The sequence below is a fragment of the Saccoglossus kowalevskii genome, chromosome 9, assembly GCF_978046115.1.
Source record: "Saccoglossus kowalevskii chromosome 9, keSacKowa6.1, whole genome shotgun sequence".
Classification (NCBI taxonomy): Eukaryota; Metazoa; Hemichordata; class Enteropneusta; family Harrimaniidae; genus Saccoglossus; species Saccoglossus kowalevskii.
In genome coordinates this window covers 8457640-8477036 of record NC_140649.1, presented here as the reverse complement: position 1 = coordinate 8477036, position 19397 = coordinate 8457640, and the positions used below count along the sequence as shown (strand labels likewise).

The 19397-nt window shown below is 33.7% G+C and overlaps 1 protein-coding gene across 1 annotated transcript in view; it reads right to left on the bottom strand.

The window, feature by feature from the left end:
• LOC100367851 (solute carrier family 4 member 11-like) overlaps positions 1 to 19397 on the bottom strand; it is a 95220-nt gene that overhangs the window by 3398 nt on the left and 72425 nt on the right. Inside the window, exons 2-16 of the mRNA XM_085503123.1 lie at positions 16767 to 16807; positions 16417 to 16618; positions 14836 to 14917; positions 13912 to 14129; positions 11586 to 11710; positions 11056 to 11266; positions 9699 to 9812; positions 7531 to 7663; positions 6126 to 6199; positions 4948 to 5167; positions 3518 to 3624; positions 2414 to 2579; positions 1691 to 1864; positions 697 to 892; positions 134 to 303 (exon numbers count right to left, since the gene is read on the bottom strand). Of these exons, the coding sequence (XP_085359249.1) occupies positions 134 to 303; positions 697 to 892; positions 1691 to 1864; positions 2414 to 2579; positions 3518 to 3624; positions 4948 to 5167; positions 6126 to 6199; positions 7531 to 7663; positions 9699 to 9812; positions 11056 to 11266; positions 11586 to 11710; positions 13912 to 14129; positions 14836 to 14917; positions 16417 to 16618; positions 16767 to 16807 (2233 nt within the window). The remainder of the gene's footprint in view (positions 1 to 133; positions 304 to 696; positions 893 to 1690; positions 1865 to 2413; positions 2580 to 3517; positions 3625 to 4947; positions 5168 to 6125; positions 6200 to 7530; positions 7664 to 9698; positions 9813 to 11055; positions 11267 to 11585; positions 11711 to 13911; positions 14130 to 14835; positions 14918 to 16416; positions 16619 to 16766; positions 16808 to 19397) is intronic.

The following is a 19397-nucleotide window of genomic DNA, read 5'->3' as shown; positions in this document are numbered from 1 at the left end:
TAGTGCTCCATGCACCTTGCGACGTTCTGCATTTTAGACATACAGCAAAACTGTTGAAAAAGCACCAATATGGCTACCAATAACAGAGTTTGAAATAACAAATATGGAAAGATTTGATTCCTAGTACACTCACCTGGTTGGCATAAATAGCATTATAACAACTGGGAACAGCATTCTTAGATAGACTTGTGGTACAAACCCAAAAATACATAATACAGTCAGCTGTATCAGTTGAAGGATTGTAAATGTATGAATCTTTCGCTGTGGTACACGACGTACGTAATGGTTTGGTGGATAGGCAGCCTACAACAAAACAAAATTTGAACATTTAAACACATTTCATTCCATGGTACCACAAAATGTAAACTAAGATGACACAGTGCTTGAGATTAACTACAATTCACTTCATAATGTGCTGGGCATTGCTGACTATTTGTCGAAACAATGGTCCGAAATAGAATGCCAATAAAAAAAGTTGGAGAAATTCATGTCCAATTTTACAAATCAGAGAATTAAGTGTAACGTGGATGAGTACTTTATTACTCACTGGGTACATAGCAATTTACAGATGTATAATCAAATACTGAACAGTGATTTCTGACTCTTGAAAGCTGAGCATTCTACTCATGTGGAATCAAACTTTGCGAGCCTACTATTTATCAGTGTTCAGACACCAATGCCGTGAAAAAAACCTACCTGTTCTGTGACGAAGAGACATATCCTGTCAAACATCTGGTTATCGTCTACCGATGTAAACGCAACGTACAGAAACAGACCATAAAGTACGGCTTGTGGAATGTATTGTAATGGAAGAGGTAACAGGAACAAAGATAAAGCAATAAAAATATGTGAAATTATTGCTGTCAATCGGGTCTCACGTACGTGTACAATACTGTGGATGTAAATAAAAAAAGTATTAATATGTTAAATAGCCTGCATAAATAGGACCAATTCTTCATTAAGCATACAACGAAATTTGAATTACTTTGTATTGGTCAGTAAGAAATATTTATCCTCGGGGTGGAGCTACGTCACAGAATGTTCTATGTTGCCAAGACGTGCATCACTATACATGTATTTCTATGAACTCTTTACGAGCTGCTGTAGAACACCAGTCAGAAAGCAGGTGAAAACAGCTAAAGTCGGGAAAACAGCACAAACTCAACTTCAAAGTAACCCCGAGCAGCTGAATTTATATATGCTGCACATATAGGGGTAATCTTGTTACACTGTTCAGTAGAGTCTCAATGACTATCCCAAGAAAAAAGTTTTCTGAGATTTTTATGGTTGCCAGGTGGTGAAAATACCTGGATGTCCGCCCCAAGGATAGGTCAAGTCTGTCAAATTCCGATCTCACAGCAAATTTAGTTAAAATCACCTGCTGAATGCCTTCGCAGACATCCAAAATGAACGGAAAAAATACAAACAAATGGGAACAAATGATACACAATGTATGCCATTTAATGATTTTAATTCAACCAGTTAAAAATTTTCAACATAATTTTGTATTTTAAAAACTCATTTAAAAACTAAATTTTAAACTGGTTACTATATCACACATGTACCAAGTTTGAATGAAATCAGTTCATGCATGTCTGGGATTATAAACAAAGAACGCATGGACAGGTGTACAGAAGACGGGTGCAAATAAAGATGAGATATACAATACACAGCGCCATCATACACTTACATAGTATGTACGTGACCCTGGTCAACTCTTTCTTCTACATCAGCCAGGGCTCTTACATGAAGAGGAGAATGTGGTAAAGCAGCATGTATCCATGGCAACCCAAAGATTGACAGTATAAAATTAATAAAAGCCACAACGAGCAAATCTAAGTTATAAGCAGAACCTTTCTTTAATCTGAAACAAAGAAAAAGAAATCAGAGCTTGAATTTTAAAATAGATTATTTTATTATTAAATTAACAATTGCTTTGATCACAATTGTTTACATGTATATATTAAATGATTATACTCATTTATGTACAATTTGATTTATAAAATATCTGATCATTGTAGTGCATTGTACATACACAGTCTAGACTGATTACTGACGTGAAGTGCATTTCATCGTAGAATTGATGCACCTGTTGTATGAAATGTTATTGATCAATACATTTGTTTCAAATGTACCGTACCTAACACTGATCTATATTGTAAAATACTCCCAGAAGTGTGGTACATAATGGAAGGAAATAATTGATGGTTGGATTATTACATTCACTTTCCCTGAAAATCAAAACATACACGCACACTGATGAACACTTTACTATATGTTCATTTAGGAAATCTACGTTGAAATGCACTGTAAAAAAAAATTTAAAATAGAAAAAAAAAATGTATGTCAACTTGCTTGTTCTGACAAACATTGATATGTTTTGATTCATTTCAATTCTATGATGTCAACTTACTTGTTTTGAGGAGCATTGACTAATGCACTTGATATGTTTTGATCCATGAAGAAGAGTAACGACAATGGAAAACCAAGTATAGCACATCCTCCAATGGCGGCCGGTGACAACGTTTGAAATGGAGCGATTGCAAACAGATCACTATCAGTATAAGGCCATGGTTCAACTGTAAAGAGATGTTAATATGATATATTGATACACCAGTTAAGTTAAAATGCTGCAAATTTTCCGAAACAAGACATTGAGTGTGTGTACAACTACATGCATTTATTTTTACCAAAAAGGTGGTCGTAGACTATTGTGAATGGGGTGTGAACAAGTAAACTATTTTGCAGCATGACCTGTTGGTGACCATGAAAGGTGTTTTAAACAATTCAACCCCACACGGTTCACCTTTCGAAAATTGGGAATATGTTTGCTAAAAATAGAGAATTGAAGATATCATCACAAAATGTATTGAATGAACAAATCTGACAGAGGTCCTACCAAGATACCTACATACCAAGTATCAAAGCAATTGAGCTGGTAGTTTATTTTTAATTAGAAAAATCAAAGACAAAAGGAAGACAAAAATAACATTTTTTCATCAAAAAATTATGAAAATATTTAGAATTGAAGATATCATCACAAAATAATCAAATCTCAGAAGTCCACCCAAGAAACCTATGTACCAAGCATAAAAACAATAGAATGAATGATCTTCAAGAAGAAGTTGTTTGAAAATAAATGTTGAACAATTACCTATTTCAACAGCTCTTTATTGACAGCAGAGCTAATAATTCCAATAGTTCAGACTTGGCATTTTTTGTTTGTTTATGTTTTGGGCCTGTGATCGTGTGCGATGATCGGTTGGCAAGAAACAGTTCTTGGCACATGAAGATAGAATTATGGCGCTGCAGTTATAAGGTATTTGTATGTTGGTGTGCTAAAATATAAAGACGCCAAAGTGCGATGGCCAGTGTTTTTCAGACTTTCTCAGTGCTGAGACTAAAAGTTTTGTACAGAATTTTTTTTTATACATGTATTATCAATGATAATTTGTTTTAACAAACTGAATTTATGTATATTGCTTTTAATCCATGGTTTGATGAATTGGGTACTTACGATCAACAGCCCTGAAGCAAAAAGAACCGATAAACGACATTATTATAACCGCCACTGGTAAAGCATAATCTGCTAACAACTCACGCTTACTGGCATCCAAATATGGACTAGAACAAAGGAGAGAAATGTGTCATTTTTATCATGAATATGGAGTATGTAGTATTTGTACAGCTATAGGAGTGTGATCAAAAATCAAATGGCCTGATATTTATTTGGGAATATTTTTTTTTTATTCAGATCATAGCAAAATATTTGTTGGGTTGTCGTCAGGTGTTTTATTTAAACAAAGCAAAGTGATACAATAAATATTACAGCCTGCAGGGGTTTTTATAGAAAAAAACTGCAAGAGGGAGCACTGCAATTCAGAAGTGCCACCAAGTGGAGGAGATAGGGTTCTCCCAGGGTGTGGAGTTTTTGATAATTCTAAGTTACAATGGAGCATTCTACGGCTTCCTTCGGGCCAAAATTACTATCAGACAGGTCACAGTTGAAGACTGTGGCCACATGTGATTCCTTGTCAATCAGAATTTTCTGGTTGCCAGAGATTCTGCTCACCAGGGTGGGGGGTGGGGTGCATGGCCATGGCATGGGGGCGAATAAGCAAACACATTATCAAGAAAGGAATAATTAAAGTTAAAACAGAAACTTTACTACAATGTTTAAAAATGTACAAATATACATTTAAGTCACCCTGTTTTATAGCAATTTACTTTCTTTTGGAGTAAAATAATGGGTGCCACACTGAACTTCCAGTTAATAAATTCTTCTATAAACTTGCATTTAGCACTTAACTGCTGAACTTCGTGGAGGACAAAGTAACTCCTCAGAGCTCAGGGGATATTGGGCCAGAAATGGCTGAATCCGATTTAGATTTACTGTAAAATACTTTATTTTAGCTGGAATTAATTTTCCTTGAAAGGACTTTTTGGGTGTTTTGTTTACAATTTTCTTTCACTGATTTTTGACGAGTTGAATGTAAAAAATAAGGAAAAACGTATATTCCCTGGATTTTATTTTCACTGAATCATTCCTTCACAAAAAATAGCGAAAATTAACTCCAAGCAAAAATAAAGTATTTTACAGTACTCCCTTACAGAAAGTAAACACATTATTTATGGAAGTTTCAGAGAAAAGTAGGTTAGATTTCCACATCTAACATCCAAGTAAATGATAACAAAATGACGAATACAAGCACAGGTCAGGTCAGATCAGATCAGATTTGTTTAAATGCTTGATTCCCTCTAATGTATTTGGTCCACTGCTTTTCTGAAATTTATGTGACTGACACACAAGAGTCGAGAAGAATGCCTGCCATATTACCACTACTATTTAATACATGCAGTTATATGTGTGAGTTAAAACGCAGTGAATACTGCCATAGCACAATTCTTTTTATACAATTAAGTCAAAGATTCAAAAGTTGAAATTACCTCTTGGTGAAATTATACAATAGGAGTCCCAGCCAAACGGTTCCAAATAGCAGTATCAGATACAGCAACGAGTTCTCTCGTGTACACAACACCGAACAAGTGGCAAAATCCTCGTCAGTGCCATTGTTAAGCACATAATCCAGCAATGCACTTGAGTTATTGTTCTGGAGATACGGTGATGAACAGTTACATAATGGATCCACGTAGTTCTCATCAAAGTCTGAAAGTGAAGACACATGATAAATATCAAGTCAAGTTAATAAGTTGCGCCCTCTAACATCATTGATGAATAAAACACAAGAACATTGAGTGCTCGACCTACCAAACTCTCTGCACTCCTTTTCCAATATGCAAAAGATCATTTTAAAAATTACCCTCCCAGCAGAAGATTTGTTTCTGCTCCAGGAAATATCTTGCACATTTATTTTTTTGTATTAGATATTAGACAGAGAAGAGAAAGACTTCATTTTTTTTTTTTTGGTAATGTTTGGTCATAATATAAACAAAAGTAAAATATTCATTGGCAATAGAGGGCGTGATTTTGCTGTGTGGGTCTGTCATTGATTATGGTTGAAGCAGAGAATGACAGACTTTTTGTGAATAACAAGTCATGGTTGTTTGCTAACAATCTACAGAAAGGAATCAGGTGACAAATCATTGCCATGTTGCCAATACCAAAGAGCGAGTATGAACTTGTAAAAAAGAAAAAAAAAGTAGAAGTTAAACTTATATCAAAGTGAATAAAATAACTTTTGAAAGACTAATATTTGTCTAGTATAATTACAAGGAAAGTATGTTAATTTCAATGTTAAATTGAGTACGTTTCTTTAATAAAATATGGTGTTTTGTATCATACATACAGACATAGTTGGTTATAACTTGTTGGCTGTACATGTTTAATTAAAAAGGGGTTTTTGTTGTGCAACAATTTGGAATGATGACCAACATCACGTAACAATTAAGTAATATCAATTATGTTTCAAATTCATTTTGGACAGACATACTTCCTGTTTGTGTTTTGAACACATGGGAGCCAAAAACTACATCAAGACAGAGGAGGTACTAGGTATGTTCCATGAACTCAAATATGATAAGAAAACCAATTCTGCTGGAGAAAAGCATGCATGCTAGCATGCTGTTTAATACACTGTACATAGATGTAGAGGAAACGTACTTACTGTGAGCAAGGTCTATAAAAGCGTCATAGCAGAAAGCTATGGCGATGAACAATGCAAAAATTTCCTCTGTCGATCTGAAATAGTTAGAGACATGAGAATGTTACCATGACGATAACTATGGCAACAACTTTTAGTGTTGTTGGTTTTGTTTGAAGTGAAGAAAACAAGCACAGTATGATGAGAACTTCTTACAGAAGTAATATATTCACTGGGTTTTAATTTTAGCAGATGTGATGTTGCAGGGATATTCACTACCGGTACGTTTTATAACTCAGATGGTACAGTGATCTATTTACCGATTTTTTTTTCATTTCGCGATTTACAGTACACATTCTACTGTTGAATTTATATATTCATATTTTAATTCAGAGGATTCAGAAAGTTATATGTATATATATGTGTAGTGGCGAGATATGGTGCTTAATATGACATAACTCTACAGGATGAAAGAAACGTTATTCAAAATGTTAGTTTAGTTGTGTAGTCTTTAGTCAATCAGTAACAGATCTCTCAAATATATTAGATTTTCTAGACTGACGACAAGGAGTGCAAAGCAATATAGATAATTCAACAGTGTTTCTTTCACTCCATTTACATCAGACAAGTGTTTCACCACTAGAGGGCAGCACAACTCACAGGACAAAACCAATCATACAGGTAATATACCGTTAATTTCAGAGACAGTTGTCACCTTCTACTAAATACTGTAGAATCATTCATAAAATTGTGCAAGTGGCATGATTTCAGGAATATATTTGTTTTAATCAAAATATTTAGGAAACATTTCCCAAAGCATATTAAAAACAGTCAACACAGACTTAACATCAGCATGCAAAGCATGACATGGCCTTGATGTGTTAATAGACCATTTTCTGTTCACTGCGAGATCCCGCATTATGCATAAAACCGAACGTAAAAACAGAACAAACAATGGTCATAGCGTCGTAGTGGCGTCAAACATCGCGTGGGATTTGACAAACACAAAAATATTTTGGGGGATATTTGCATGCTTAATAATGTGCTGTACACATTTGATGATGGTCAATTTGGATGAAGTAATACTCCCCTGTTATAGACTTTTGATGTGAGCTACGAAATAAAAAAGTACAAAATCAAATTGATCGATTTGTGTGGGGGGCAGACGTTTGGTGCGCGTCTTTCATTGAGTAGTTGACAGACAATAATAAGAAACCATTCACCACCATCCTTACCCCTCCATTAGTTTTAGAATCTGTTACTTTTGAACTAATTTCCATTGCCTATTTGATGCGAAGGTTTTTTTGTTTGTTTTGGTACTCAAATAAAATCATTATTATAAATCATACGCATGTTAATTTTGTGTAATCTTCAAATTGTTACAACTAGGTATATATATATAAATAATAGAATATATGTAATACGCTACCTTGTTGACCATTTCATGAGTTTACAGGCACCAAAGACTGAGTAGATGAGTAAAAAGAATGAATTCCATATACCCACACATGCATAGACAGCGTAGAAATTCAACTCAAAATCTTCGGCTATGACATATATAACTGAAATTGAAGAAGAAAAAAAACATTAACATCAGACACACAAGTTGAACCCATTACAGCAGGCGCAAAACAGTATGGGTAACTTGTAACTTCCCCGGAAACTCCTTATCAATGTACCAATAATGCCATTAACTTCAACAATGGTTGAAGCAACCGCAAATAACATTTGTACGTATAATTTACCATTTCCTTTGTATAGTCAATGTTGCAACAATGTTGCAATACGAAAACAGACAACTTAGCCATAATATGTATCTGTACAATAATTAGTCTAAAATAAAGCAGCGCCAGGGGAAGTGAAATTGTCACAAAATCGTTTTCATAACATTAGATCATTTGATAATGCCAATGTCTATATTGCAATGCATAGGGACTGTCCTAGGGAGATAGCTACATGCATTTCCCAGTATGAATCTTGTTTGTGTCTGCGATAAATATTGGTCTCTGGCAGTGCAATATTCTGTTTGATATCAATAGCAAATTGAGTCTTTTTCAAAGCTGGTTTATGACTTTTATGGTCACTCATGACTGTCTCGGTTATACCAACAAATGAACATTCCAGCACCTTCAGCTCTTTGAGATGTACAATGTAAAGCAATATGAACCACAGTGATCTTATACTAAGAGAAAACTAAAGTGGCAATTGAGATATCATGATATATGCAAATCAGATAATCAATATGCATGGATTTCAACCAAATATTAATCTAGTTATCCAAGAGCAGTTCTGTAACAGATTTCATTTTAATAGGAGATATTTTAAACACCCATAAATTTGGCTCATGAATATGCAAATTAATACAATTAAAATTCATGAACTTCAACCAAGAACTGCATTATTTGGGACAATCTATGTACCAAGTTTCATTGAAATCTATTAAAATTCATTGAAAAACCACAGCAGCAGAGATTATCTATGCCAGGAAATCACCAAAGCTTACTTTTCAGCATGAATAATCTATTTTTAATATTTTCACTAAAGTGAGCAGTAAATACAAATAAATAGTAAGTAGCAAAACAATTCAGAGACAAAAAAGACAGCATGTGGTGCGTGCTATAGAATGTCAGTAAACTACAGTGAATACATCAACCCAACTGTCAGTGGTGGCAACATGCATCACATTATGAGGATGGTTATCACATGATACAAGTGACATCATTGGCTGTATGGTACACAAACCCCAAGGCAAGTAGATAAAACAGCCAATGACATCAATCGGCTCTAACAAAAAAAGTGTGATCACTTTGTTATCATTTGACTATAAAGATTCCCAAAAACGAAATTTGTAGTAATATTACCATCCATTTCTCGTTTCTTTCCGTTAAGGGGTTATCCCAATTCAAAATTTGGAGGTTAAGGGGGGGGGGGGGGTTAGAGGGATGTTATTTCCAGACATTTTATTCAAATAAAGTCTGATGACTATTCACACATGATATCATACACATGTAACTAAGGTTAAAAAACTGAATGAATGGAACTGGCAACGAAGCACCAACAAAAGTGAGTGCATGCATGTATGCATGTGTGCGTGGCGTTCTAAATAACGGCAGTGATTAGTGCTACATGTATGAACATATGAACACAAAGGAAGTCATTTAAAAAAAAACATGTGTACGTGTTCTCATAAGTAAATATTTATACAAATTCAGACTAAATTTTTCTTTTTACCCACGATAATTTGTTTTCACAAAATCCCAATGCCCATCTCCAGCTCTTGAATTGGGGGTGATGCATGTAAATAGATAGTATATGCTAGAATTTGACAACATCAGCTTCCATTTTGTACCAAACATACCGACGTTTTTATTGTGTTACCTTTGAAATTTACGAATTGTTATTAAAATACAAAAAAAAGTTGTTGAAATAACAGAATTGTTTGCCATATATTATCACCTCCGATTTTGCAGAAACATACTCTGTAAATGAATAAACACAACTCAAAGTAACCCACAAAATGTTTAGAAAATTTCCCACACAAAGCTGAGCAAATGAGTAAAACAGTTGCTGGAGATTTAAAATAACAGCGAGACTTACGATTAATGAAAAGTGCAAGCGGAGCTGTTGTTAACAAAATAATCAACGGTTGTCCACCAAACAGAGCAAAAAATAATCCTCCAAAACCCTGAGCCACAATCACCCTCTTTACATCTGCAAGAAAAATTTTTTTTTTTTAATAGCACCACACAAATTTTACTTGATTGGTAGTAGATATGATTTGGTAGTATTGGCTCTGTGTATTCAATGTGATACATGTAATATAATATTGTAATTGAACAATTAAGCCCTCTACTATACTTTGCACACTTCTACATTTGAAGCAGAGTTCAACTTAGTGCCCACCCCAGTCCCAAATAAGCAAGGTCATTGGACATCATTTATTAAAATCATTGTTTTAGTTTTCTGAAGAAATGAAAACATTTTTTGTGTATTGTTCATGGTAAAAGTGACATGTCGGGGAGAAATCAATGACGCAACACTTTTCAATAGGCAATGTTTTTTTTGTTTTGTTTTTCAAAAACACATAATAAACCCTTAAACCAGCAACACGCTGAGCGAAATTGTAATTTTCATAATTTATTTGAAGAGAATGCATGACAAAGCGTCCACCCCTTTAAGAGTGATGATTTTATGAGGTAAGATCACTGGATGCTAAGCTGGTCGAATACAGTATAACAAGGGGAGTTAAGCAGAACACTCAACCATCTGCATTTCTTGATTTTCAAAAGTTTGAACTTGGATATTGTGTATGTTATTCATAAATAAATTGAGCCAGCGATGGAGACAAGTCAAACTTCATTACAACGAATGTCAGTTAAACAAGCAAAAATGGATCAAACATAGCACAGATATTTCAAGTCAACCTTGGTCTATGTTAAAAGCATTCAAGTTGAGATGGGTCAAACAATATTAATCTTGTCATTCACATCCATGGACACTAATTTTTAGACTACTATCTGAGATCAGTCTGGTGGCCAACTTATTTTTCAATGCAATTTGGCTACTGGTCCACTCTGTCCATGTACCTTACTTTTAATGTGAAATTGTTAATACTTAGTCAGATATAAATCAAAACAATTAAAATTATATATCCCCAAAATATGAATTAATATGGAATAACAAAAATATTCTTATTAAAAATAACAGCATTTTTTACCACTATTTTTTCAAGCTTTGCTTTGTGTACATTTCTGATATTCCAAAGGTAAAATTGAAGATTGTTGAGACAATGACAAGTTATTTATGAAATAATTAACTGTATGTGTAGTTTCTGCCTCAGTTACAGTTTGAAAAACAGAAATGACTTATGAACATGTGGATAGAGATATCAGAGAAAACTGCTATGATTCAGTTATAAGTTTTATTAAAAGAACAATAAACAAGTAGGACGTACCTATTGCACCATTGGTATTTTTGTCATTGAGCACACCAAACGCGATAGAAGGAAGTAATATAGCAAAGTACAAAAAGAACGTGGTTGATATTGACTTCTGAGGTGTCTTATGACCAATCACACCGTCTTTGTAATCACTCCAGTAGTGGGGAATACGTCGCCAAAAATCGGCTCGCAGCCCACTTGCAAAGGAGAAGGAACAACGTTTCCCCTGTGAAATAAGACACCCAGATTAAAAATAAAACATTGCATTTTTTCCCCCAATTTAGCAACAACACCTCTTTCACCATCAGTTTTATGAACTTGTGTGTCACAATATATACAACATTTAAAAAAAAATTATTGAAAATACGCTGCAGAAATAAATAACACTGCTAAACAATACAGAATGGTAACTCAACATTTGTAAGGTATACCTGAGAACTAAAGTTGAAATATAATTTTGTACAAGGATTGAAATTGCCAAGTTATGATCAAATCTAGACATTCAAATAAATCCCTTATCTAGCAAAACATTATAATCTACTTGCCCTCTGAACGGTTTCCTCCTCTAGCTCATCAAATACATCTGTAGATCTGACCTTCTTTTTTGAGGAATTTTGTTCAGCTGACAGTACGGCTGTATGGGCATTCAAGGCCTTCTTGAAATCTTCCTCTGAAGGGAAAAAAAACAGTATGAAGAACGTTTTGTTTTGTTTTTTTTAAATTTACAAAGCTCTGATGAATTATAGATGGATATATTTTGTTAAAATTTTGATGTTAACTGGTTTTCAATACTGTATGCTGTAGTAGTACTGTAAAATCCTTATTAGAAGCTGCGATTTCTAGTAAAATGTTACAATGCAACAGATAGGATGCGGCTTCTATTACAGAATTGACTCGTATGAGAAACAATGAATTTTTGGTTCTAAAGAATAGGTGCGAGATCTATTAGGGATGCGGCTTCTAATACAGATATTACGGTAGTACTGTAGTAGGAAAAGGAAGTTATCTATTTGACTATTAAAGCTGCACATGACAGGTACATGCAAGCATGCACCTATGTATGCAACCAGTACATTTGCATTTGCCCATATACAGATACTCTGAGTAGATTAGCTCATTGCTAGAATCTATCCCTGAAATGGATAAACCATGCACTTCAATATTGCATCCCACTATCAATACACACAAAATTTATCATTGAGCAACCACATTGTCTTATTGTCACTACAAATCAGTATCAATAATAATTGAGAATTCATGAAATGTCGTCGTACATGTAGGAATGCTTATTTTCAATCAGCATGACTTCTTTATTTTTTAGATTATTGGGAGAGATTCCTCTTTTGTGCAAAGAGTCTTTCAACACTAGACTCAGTGTCTGAACACAGCTGGCTATTGTATATAGTAGGCTCACTGATTTTCATGTGAATTACAAATTGCGTAGTTTAGCAATTCAGTATTTTAATTCAAAGTCAACAACGATACAATGGCTTTAGTTTTTACTGAGGCACATTATTTTATTTTTATTATTAAAAATATTCAAGAATACCACTTTTTACCAAAAATGACAAAAATCAAAATGAGAGATTTGAAGATATTCTGACGAAATGAACAAATCTGAGAAAAGTTCGCTGACAACCTGTGATGCACACAATTTTTACAAAATGCATAACGCGAAACATAATTATTATAATATTTTTTTTTTTTTTGACTGCACAATGAATATATTATACGAGCATATAAATTAATCCTCTAAGGGAAAAATCAATCAGTTTTACGATACAATCAAAATTATTCCCAGATTCCTCAGATTAGCTCTAACAAGAGATTTCGAATTTAATCCTCTTCATCACCTTCAACAGTAGTTTAATTTAAATAAGAATGTGATGATTTCAGTGGTAAAAAAAACTTTTCCCCACCAGTTCCCACTTTTCATCACAAAATTGTCCCATTTATAGAAGATTGCGACAAAAATAGCCAAATTTTTTGGAGTAAAAACTGAAAATTTACTCTAATTTTGACTGTAGGCTCCAAAATTAAGGTTCATTTCCAGAAATTTTGAATATAAGAAAAAAAGTGCAGAGTAATTTGGGTGAGAAAGTCGGGTGGTGAAAAGGTTAGAATACAAGCTGCTCTAAGGTCATCAGCATGATTCATGTACACTATCAGCTGTGGTCGTCCAAATTATTATATTGAAAACACTATTCACATAGCTACACTGGGAGAGCATTGTGGGAAGATTAACACAAAGACGTATGATATTGATAGCATGTTATATGGATTTGCATCAAGCGTAGCTAGGTAGCGTAGCGTAGCTGTGAATGCCATTGTGGCACTGATAGCGAATTTTATGCATGGTCAGAACTGACAATGAGCTTCAGTGTTTTCAAAGCTATCTATCACTTCAATAAACATTGCTTGTATCAACCTTTAGAAGTTTAAAGTTTCTATAGGTTCAATTTCAGCACTGATTATAAATTATCCTGAGAGGGCAATGTGGCTGCCAGTAAAAATGTTAATGTTCACACATAAACCTGTTCCTCTGCCTTGGGTGGGTTGAATAGAGGGTGAAGGGGATGAAAAGCTTTCTCAGAATGAGACAAAACTGCCAAATTGTATTAACACATTATATTAACACTGACTTAATTGCAATCATTTATTCATAGACCATACTTAGATGTCTGTAAATACTAGAGCAGAGAGTTCACGTATATGTATAAATTAATAAATAGGTAATAAATATTAACTAAATTGTATACCACTTGGCATTAGCAAATTTCATTCCGTTCTGATTAAAAGTTCATGAAACATCACCCAGATGCAAATTGAAATGTGCAAAACAAAAAAACTAAAAGCAAATTTGAAACCAACCTGTCTTAGCTTCAATCAGCTTGTGTCTGAAATCCATATCGGCAAAAATGGTGGAAAACGTTCTACCCGTCTCCAACGCATTCTTGGTACTTTTCTCTTTGGTTGGTGCAAGTACAAGAATGACGAAGTGAACTTCCTGGCTGGTCCGACCAAAGTTGGCAGGATGTTTCAATCTTGCTATGGCAACATGTCGCTTTGTTAGTGATATACAATTGCATCTACGGAGTTGAAGAAATTAAAATTTTACTCGTCGTGAAAAATTTTTTTTTACTAAACCAGGGCTATGCAATATCCAACTGAATTAAAATGTACAACGTAAGTGGTAAGTTTGCTTTTAATCCCGTATACAGCCCCCACCCCAATATTTGATGATCATTTTTTGAAATTTTGAACCCCAAATAAGGCCACCCAGCCGTGAAACCGCCCAGAGCGATTTTTCGGATGGGAGAATTTAGAGCAAAATCCGGTACATCTGACCAAATTCTGGCAGCTCCTCTCTGACTTATGGATTTGTCAACCAATTAGTTCATGTATTACTAACACACAACATGTAACAAAAGTTATGATTGGTTACTGATTTGTACAGGTACTTGGTCAGATGTTACAAGTACAATGGTGTCTGTATAGCTGGATTAAACAAGATCAGAGAGTCTCTACACTTGCATCACATCTTAATCAGCTTGCTTAGAAAGTAAAATAACTCTTATAATCTTGCATACAAAAATAATTTTGCAATCGGGATGCAGAATGCTGGTCACGACATCACATATCATTACTTATTGAATTTTGAGAAAAATGAAGTGTACCTCATTCGTATCTTAATATACATGCAACCACACAATAGGGAATAACTTGTATACATATTGTTTAACTTGGAATGCAAAAAAAGTGCGTTTAATTCAGACATTTTTTTTTAAAACTTACATAGCACAGATCCAGGACTGGTCATAATCAAATCCAACGTCAGTACTACTTACGCCTTGAATACTTCTAGCGAGTGAATGGACTGCAAAAAAACAGCAATATATCAGAAGTTATTATCATTCCTTTTTTGTACACTACATATTTAGTGATATTTCGAGGGAAGCTAACAAACTTGCGTTAAACTGAAGAGACCAGAAAAGAAATGTATCGTAACTTTGCATCTTAATATCAAAACTTGAAGAGGCAGTCACACTGTATCATTCTCGATTTGGGTCCTACTTGTATACATAGCAAATACTGTAGAATACTTTATTTTCGCTTGGAATTTATTTTGATGATTCCGTGAAAATAAAATCCAGCAAATATACTTTTTTTCCTATATTTCACATTAAACTCATCAGAAATCAGTGAAAATAAATTCCATACAAAATTCCCAAAAAGCCTTTTCAGCAAAAATAAAGTATTCCACAGTATGTTATTTATAAAATATTCAAACATGTTCTGCACGAGACACAAAGACAAATACCAGCAGGAGGTACTCTCCTTTTTTTTCAAGAAAAGTATCGTTTTAGTAATTTTGTTGGATATTTCTCTCCAAAGAAAAAAAATCATGTCAATTATATTTGTCGGCAGTGTGAAAATATATTCCTCTAAATAATATTTATTCATAGATTCTTGAAATTTGTTTCATTCATGTACAGGGCTGAAATGCTAGCATAGATTTATAATACACAATAAATATACGACTTTTTGAAGTCTAATATGACCACAAGATAAGCACTCAAGATTGTTCAAAGTCTACTCCATTGGGGTGACTGATGCACCTAATGCACTCAAAGTGAGCCTGAAGCCTGTGACAAGTAGTGACTACTTTATGGTGATATGTGTGAAACCAGTGTTGCTTTTAAGTTTATTAGAATCAAACTAGCTAACAACAAGATAAAGCATTTTACAAGTAGCTGTGTACCGGTAAATACAGAAAGTGGTTTGACATTCAACAAATCAACTTCAAGAATACAAGTTTGCTTAACAATTTGAATATCAATTAACTCAATATAACACAAAGGGTGAAATATTCACTGGGTTTGAGTTTCAGGTTTTCTAATATTTCATATTCACAGTATTTTAATTTAGTGTGTTTAGCTATCACCAAAATAAGCAAAATTAATACTTGGCGAATAATTGCCATCTATACAGTAGTGTACACTTTCGCAACTTACATAACAGTCTGTTGAGTGGGAGGCTGCCTTGGTTAGGGTTATGACACAAATTAAAGAATTTAATCATAAGGCAACATCTCATCAAAACAGGGGCACCCAACAGGCATGTGTACTTGCATATGGTGAACTTAATGCTGATGGAACAAATGTGTTACAAGTATACAATGTAAACGAGTTTGACAGCTATTTATGGTGATTAAATAAACTAAGCTTGAAGGTTTGTAAGTGTGCAATGTCACACTTACTTACAGTAAAGAAGAATCTGATGAGTACATCAAGAAATGTTTGTAGAAAAGATGAGTAAATCTAGAGATTGAGATATCGAGTGAGAGATCGAGGAGAAGAGGTGAAAATAAGTTACCTGAATCGTGAGTAAAGAGAGCACTTTTAGCTTCATTGATTGTAGTTTCGCTTTCATCTTCAAATGCTTTTGTCAGCAATAAATCTACAACTCCCTCAAGGGTGTTCTTGTGCACATCCAATAGTAAAACCGCTTGACTTAAGAACTTTTCAACATCTACCACAGCTCGAACTTCTGCACTGAAATCTTTCATAGGCACTTTCTGTAACAAGACCAAGCAGAGCGCATACAAATTAGAATTTTTCAAGCAGACCTTATGTTAATGAGTTAAGTTACTACAACTATCTAACGTGGAACTTTTAGTCACTTTTCTTAAAAATACTAAGAGGAATTCCGTGTTTTACACTCACCTCATGTTGTGCATACATTAATGTTACCTCCTCTTCATCTTCTGCAACAAATAATGTATAGAGATTATTTTTCAATTAAATACAACGATAACATGAGTGAAAAACCAAAACATCAGTTTATAATGGATTTTCCCTCATGGTTCAATGGGGGAAACAAGTTTCTGAACAGATTCTGTCAAGATGCATTCTGACTGAAACAACAGATTACACAAATAATAGAGTATAATATTCATTTTTTTAAGGCATCAGTTGAAAATGCATGTCATGTTTCTATTGTCAGACTTTTGAAAAAAAATGAGAAAAAACACTAATAATATGATAATTTTAAAATAAAAAATGCATCAATTTTGCCAGAAACTTTCTTTTCCTAGGATAAGAAATTTTCTGGGCTCGTATAAACGTATTTATGTCCTTGTTGAAAAACTTTTCAGATAATACTAGCTGTAAACAATAGTGTTTGTCGTAAATACAAATCATACTAAAAATAGAACTAATGTAATCATAGAACGGGGCACAGAGCCCGTAAAAACAACAACGTGCATTGAAGATAATGACTTTTTCAAACACAACTGCATGACTTTGCTGTCATTTTCAGTGATATGTTGTGATTCCCAAGGAAGTCTATTGCATCAACAAAGCCCTTGAGAAATTATTTCCACTCCATAACAGTTATAAATGAGTCTGTCGTTATTTTAATTTTTGATTAATCAGTTGTTAGTCTGAATTGGAAATCTTCATGAATAATTAATCATATGACATAAAGCTTATTGACGTCATTTGCAATAAACACTTTGTTGTTATGGTAGTAATATTTAATAGTATTCACACCCAATGAAAGAAAGATTGCATGGTGATATGTTTATTATAATACATTTCAACATTTGGGTACTTAAAAATACATGTATGTTTAAAAATATGAGAGGCTCTAATCATTTTGTTCTGTGGAAACTAATCAAAGCAGTAATTTTGGAAAATATCTTCCCCAAAATAGTGAATTTTTCTGAAAATTTTATTGAATTAATATACATGTAGTAATTGGAGATTATTGTCCTAAAATGAGGTAACAACCTGTTTTAATAAATGCACTTGGATCAATTTCTTCTCCCCATTGGCAATAATCAAGGAAATATAAGATTGGAAAATCAATTTCATTTATATGTGAAATGAATAAAAATGGCTTTGGGCAATAAAATAAAATAAATATGTTGATAGGAAGCATGAAAAAGATATTTATAGTTTCAAGCAATGTTTGGTAAATGGAGCATTGCTAGAGGGGGGGGGGTATAAAGCTGGTAATTTTAACAGTAAAAATGTGTGAATGAAATCTTAGGCAACTAAAGTCCTTTTACAGACTTCATGGACAACTCAACATTTGATAAGATAAGGTAAATGATAATGATCATGGAAATATGAATTATAAATTGATACTTTTATCTAAATTGGAATCGCAGCTTGGATGTCAAGTGAATGAATAATCGTTTTGGCATTTATGTTTTTTTTGTCAAGAATTATAAGAGAACGTTTACCTGAATTGAAATAATAAATGTGATGGAAATCAAGACCATTTCGTTTTATTGGGCGTGGGACACACAAGTACTTTTCAAAAGTAATTAAAGTCTCGAAATGCATAAATATATAATAGTAACTGTTCTTAAAAACTTGAAAAACATTTGTTTTTATTTTTGAATTGTTTGAATCACAATTTTTACCATTTTGAATAAAATAACCAGAATAGACGACTTTCCCGGAAGTCAAAGATACGGCTTTTCGCATGCGCGCGCATGCGAAATTGGAGTGTAACATAAACTTGCACGCGTGATATTGTGCTTCTGGGTGTACCAATCAACGTCACAAAAATAAAACTCCCTTCTACAGACTATCAGCAAACTGACATGTTTGTATTTTCCGCCATGACAAAGCAGGAGTATTTTTGCAATCCAGTTTTGCTACTTCCGGAAAAGTGATCTATGTAAGAGCTACATTCATACACTATAAGATGACAGTTAAATGTTAAGCGCAGAAGATTTAATCAACATCTGAACAGCAAAAGTAAATGGTGTGTTATTATTTAGAAGGAAGAGAAAATAGTGTGCATGCAGTTGATTCTTATTGATTAATGGACTGCAAAATTGAATTCCAAACTGTGGCAGAGTATAATGGGTAAATTGGAGAGCACATATGGTTTAAGGTTATATAGAAGACGATGCAGTCATGCAAGATGTTTAATATTAACAAGCAATGTCTCAACTAAGCGTACATGTATTTCTGTCCTGTACTAAGTTTCAGTGCGAAATGCCTTCATTTATTAAAAGTTGCATTTGTATATTCCAAACAGCAAGGTGGTTTTTTTTTTTAAATTATTGTCAAGTGTTATTTTTCCCTTCAATGTCATGTGAAAAACCATTTTTCTATTAAGGACAACTGAGGTTAATAGTATGTGAAGAAAAATATGACAATCCATAATTTATGTTGGGCTTTTAAACTCTTCTTGTATATGTAGTCTTCTAATACGATAGTCCCTCTGAAGTAACTTGTAATCAATTTCATGTTCCACGGAGAGAGAATTGCCAGAAGGTAGGAGTGAGTGGAGTTTTCCTGGGTTAAAGATTTGCAATTACAAATATAGTTGAA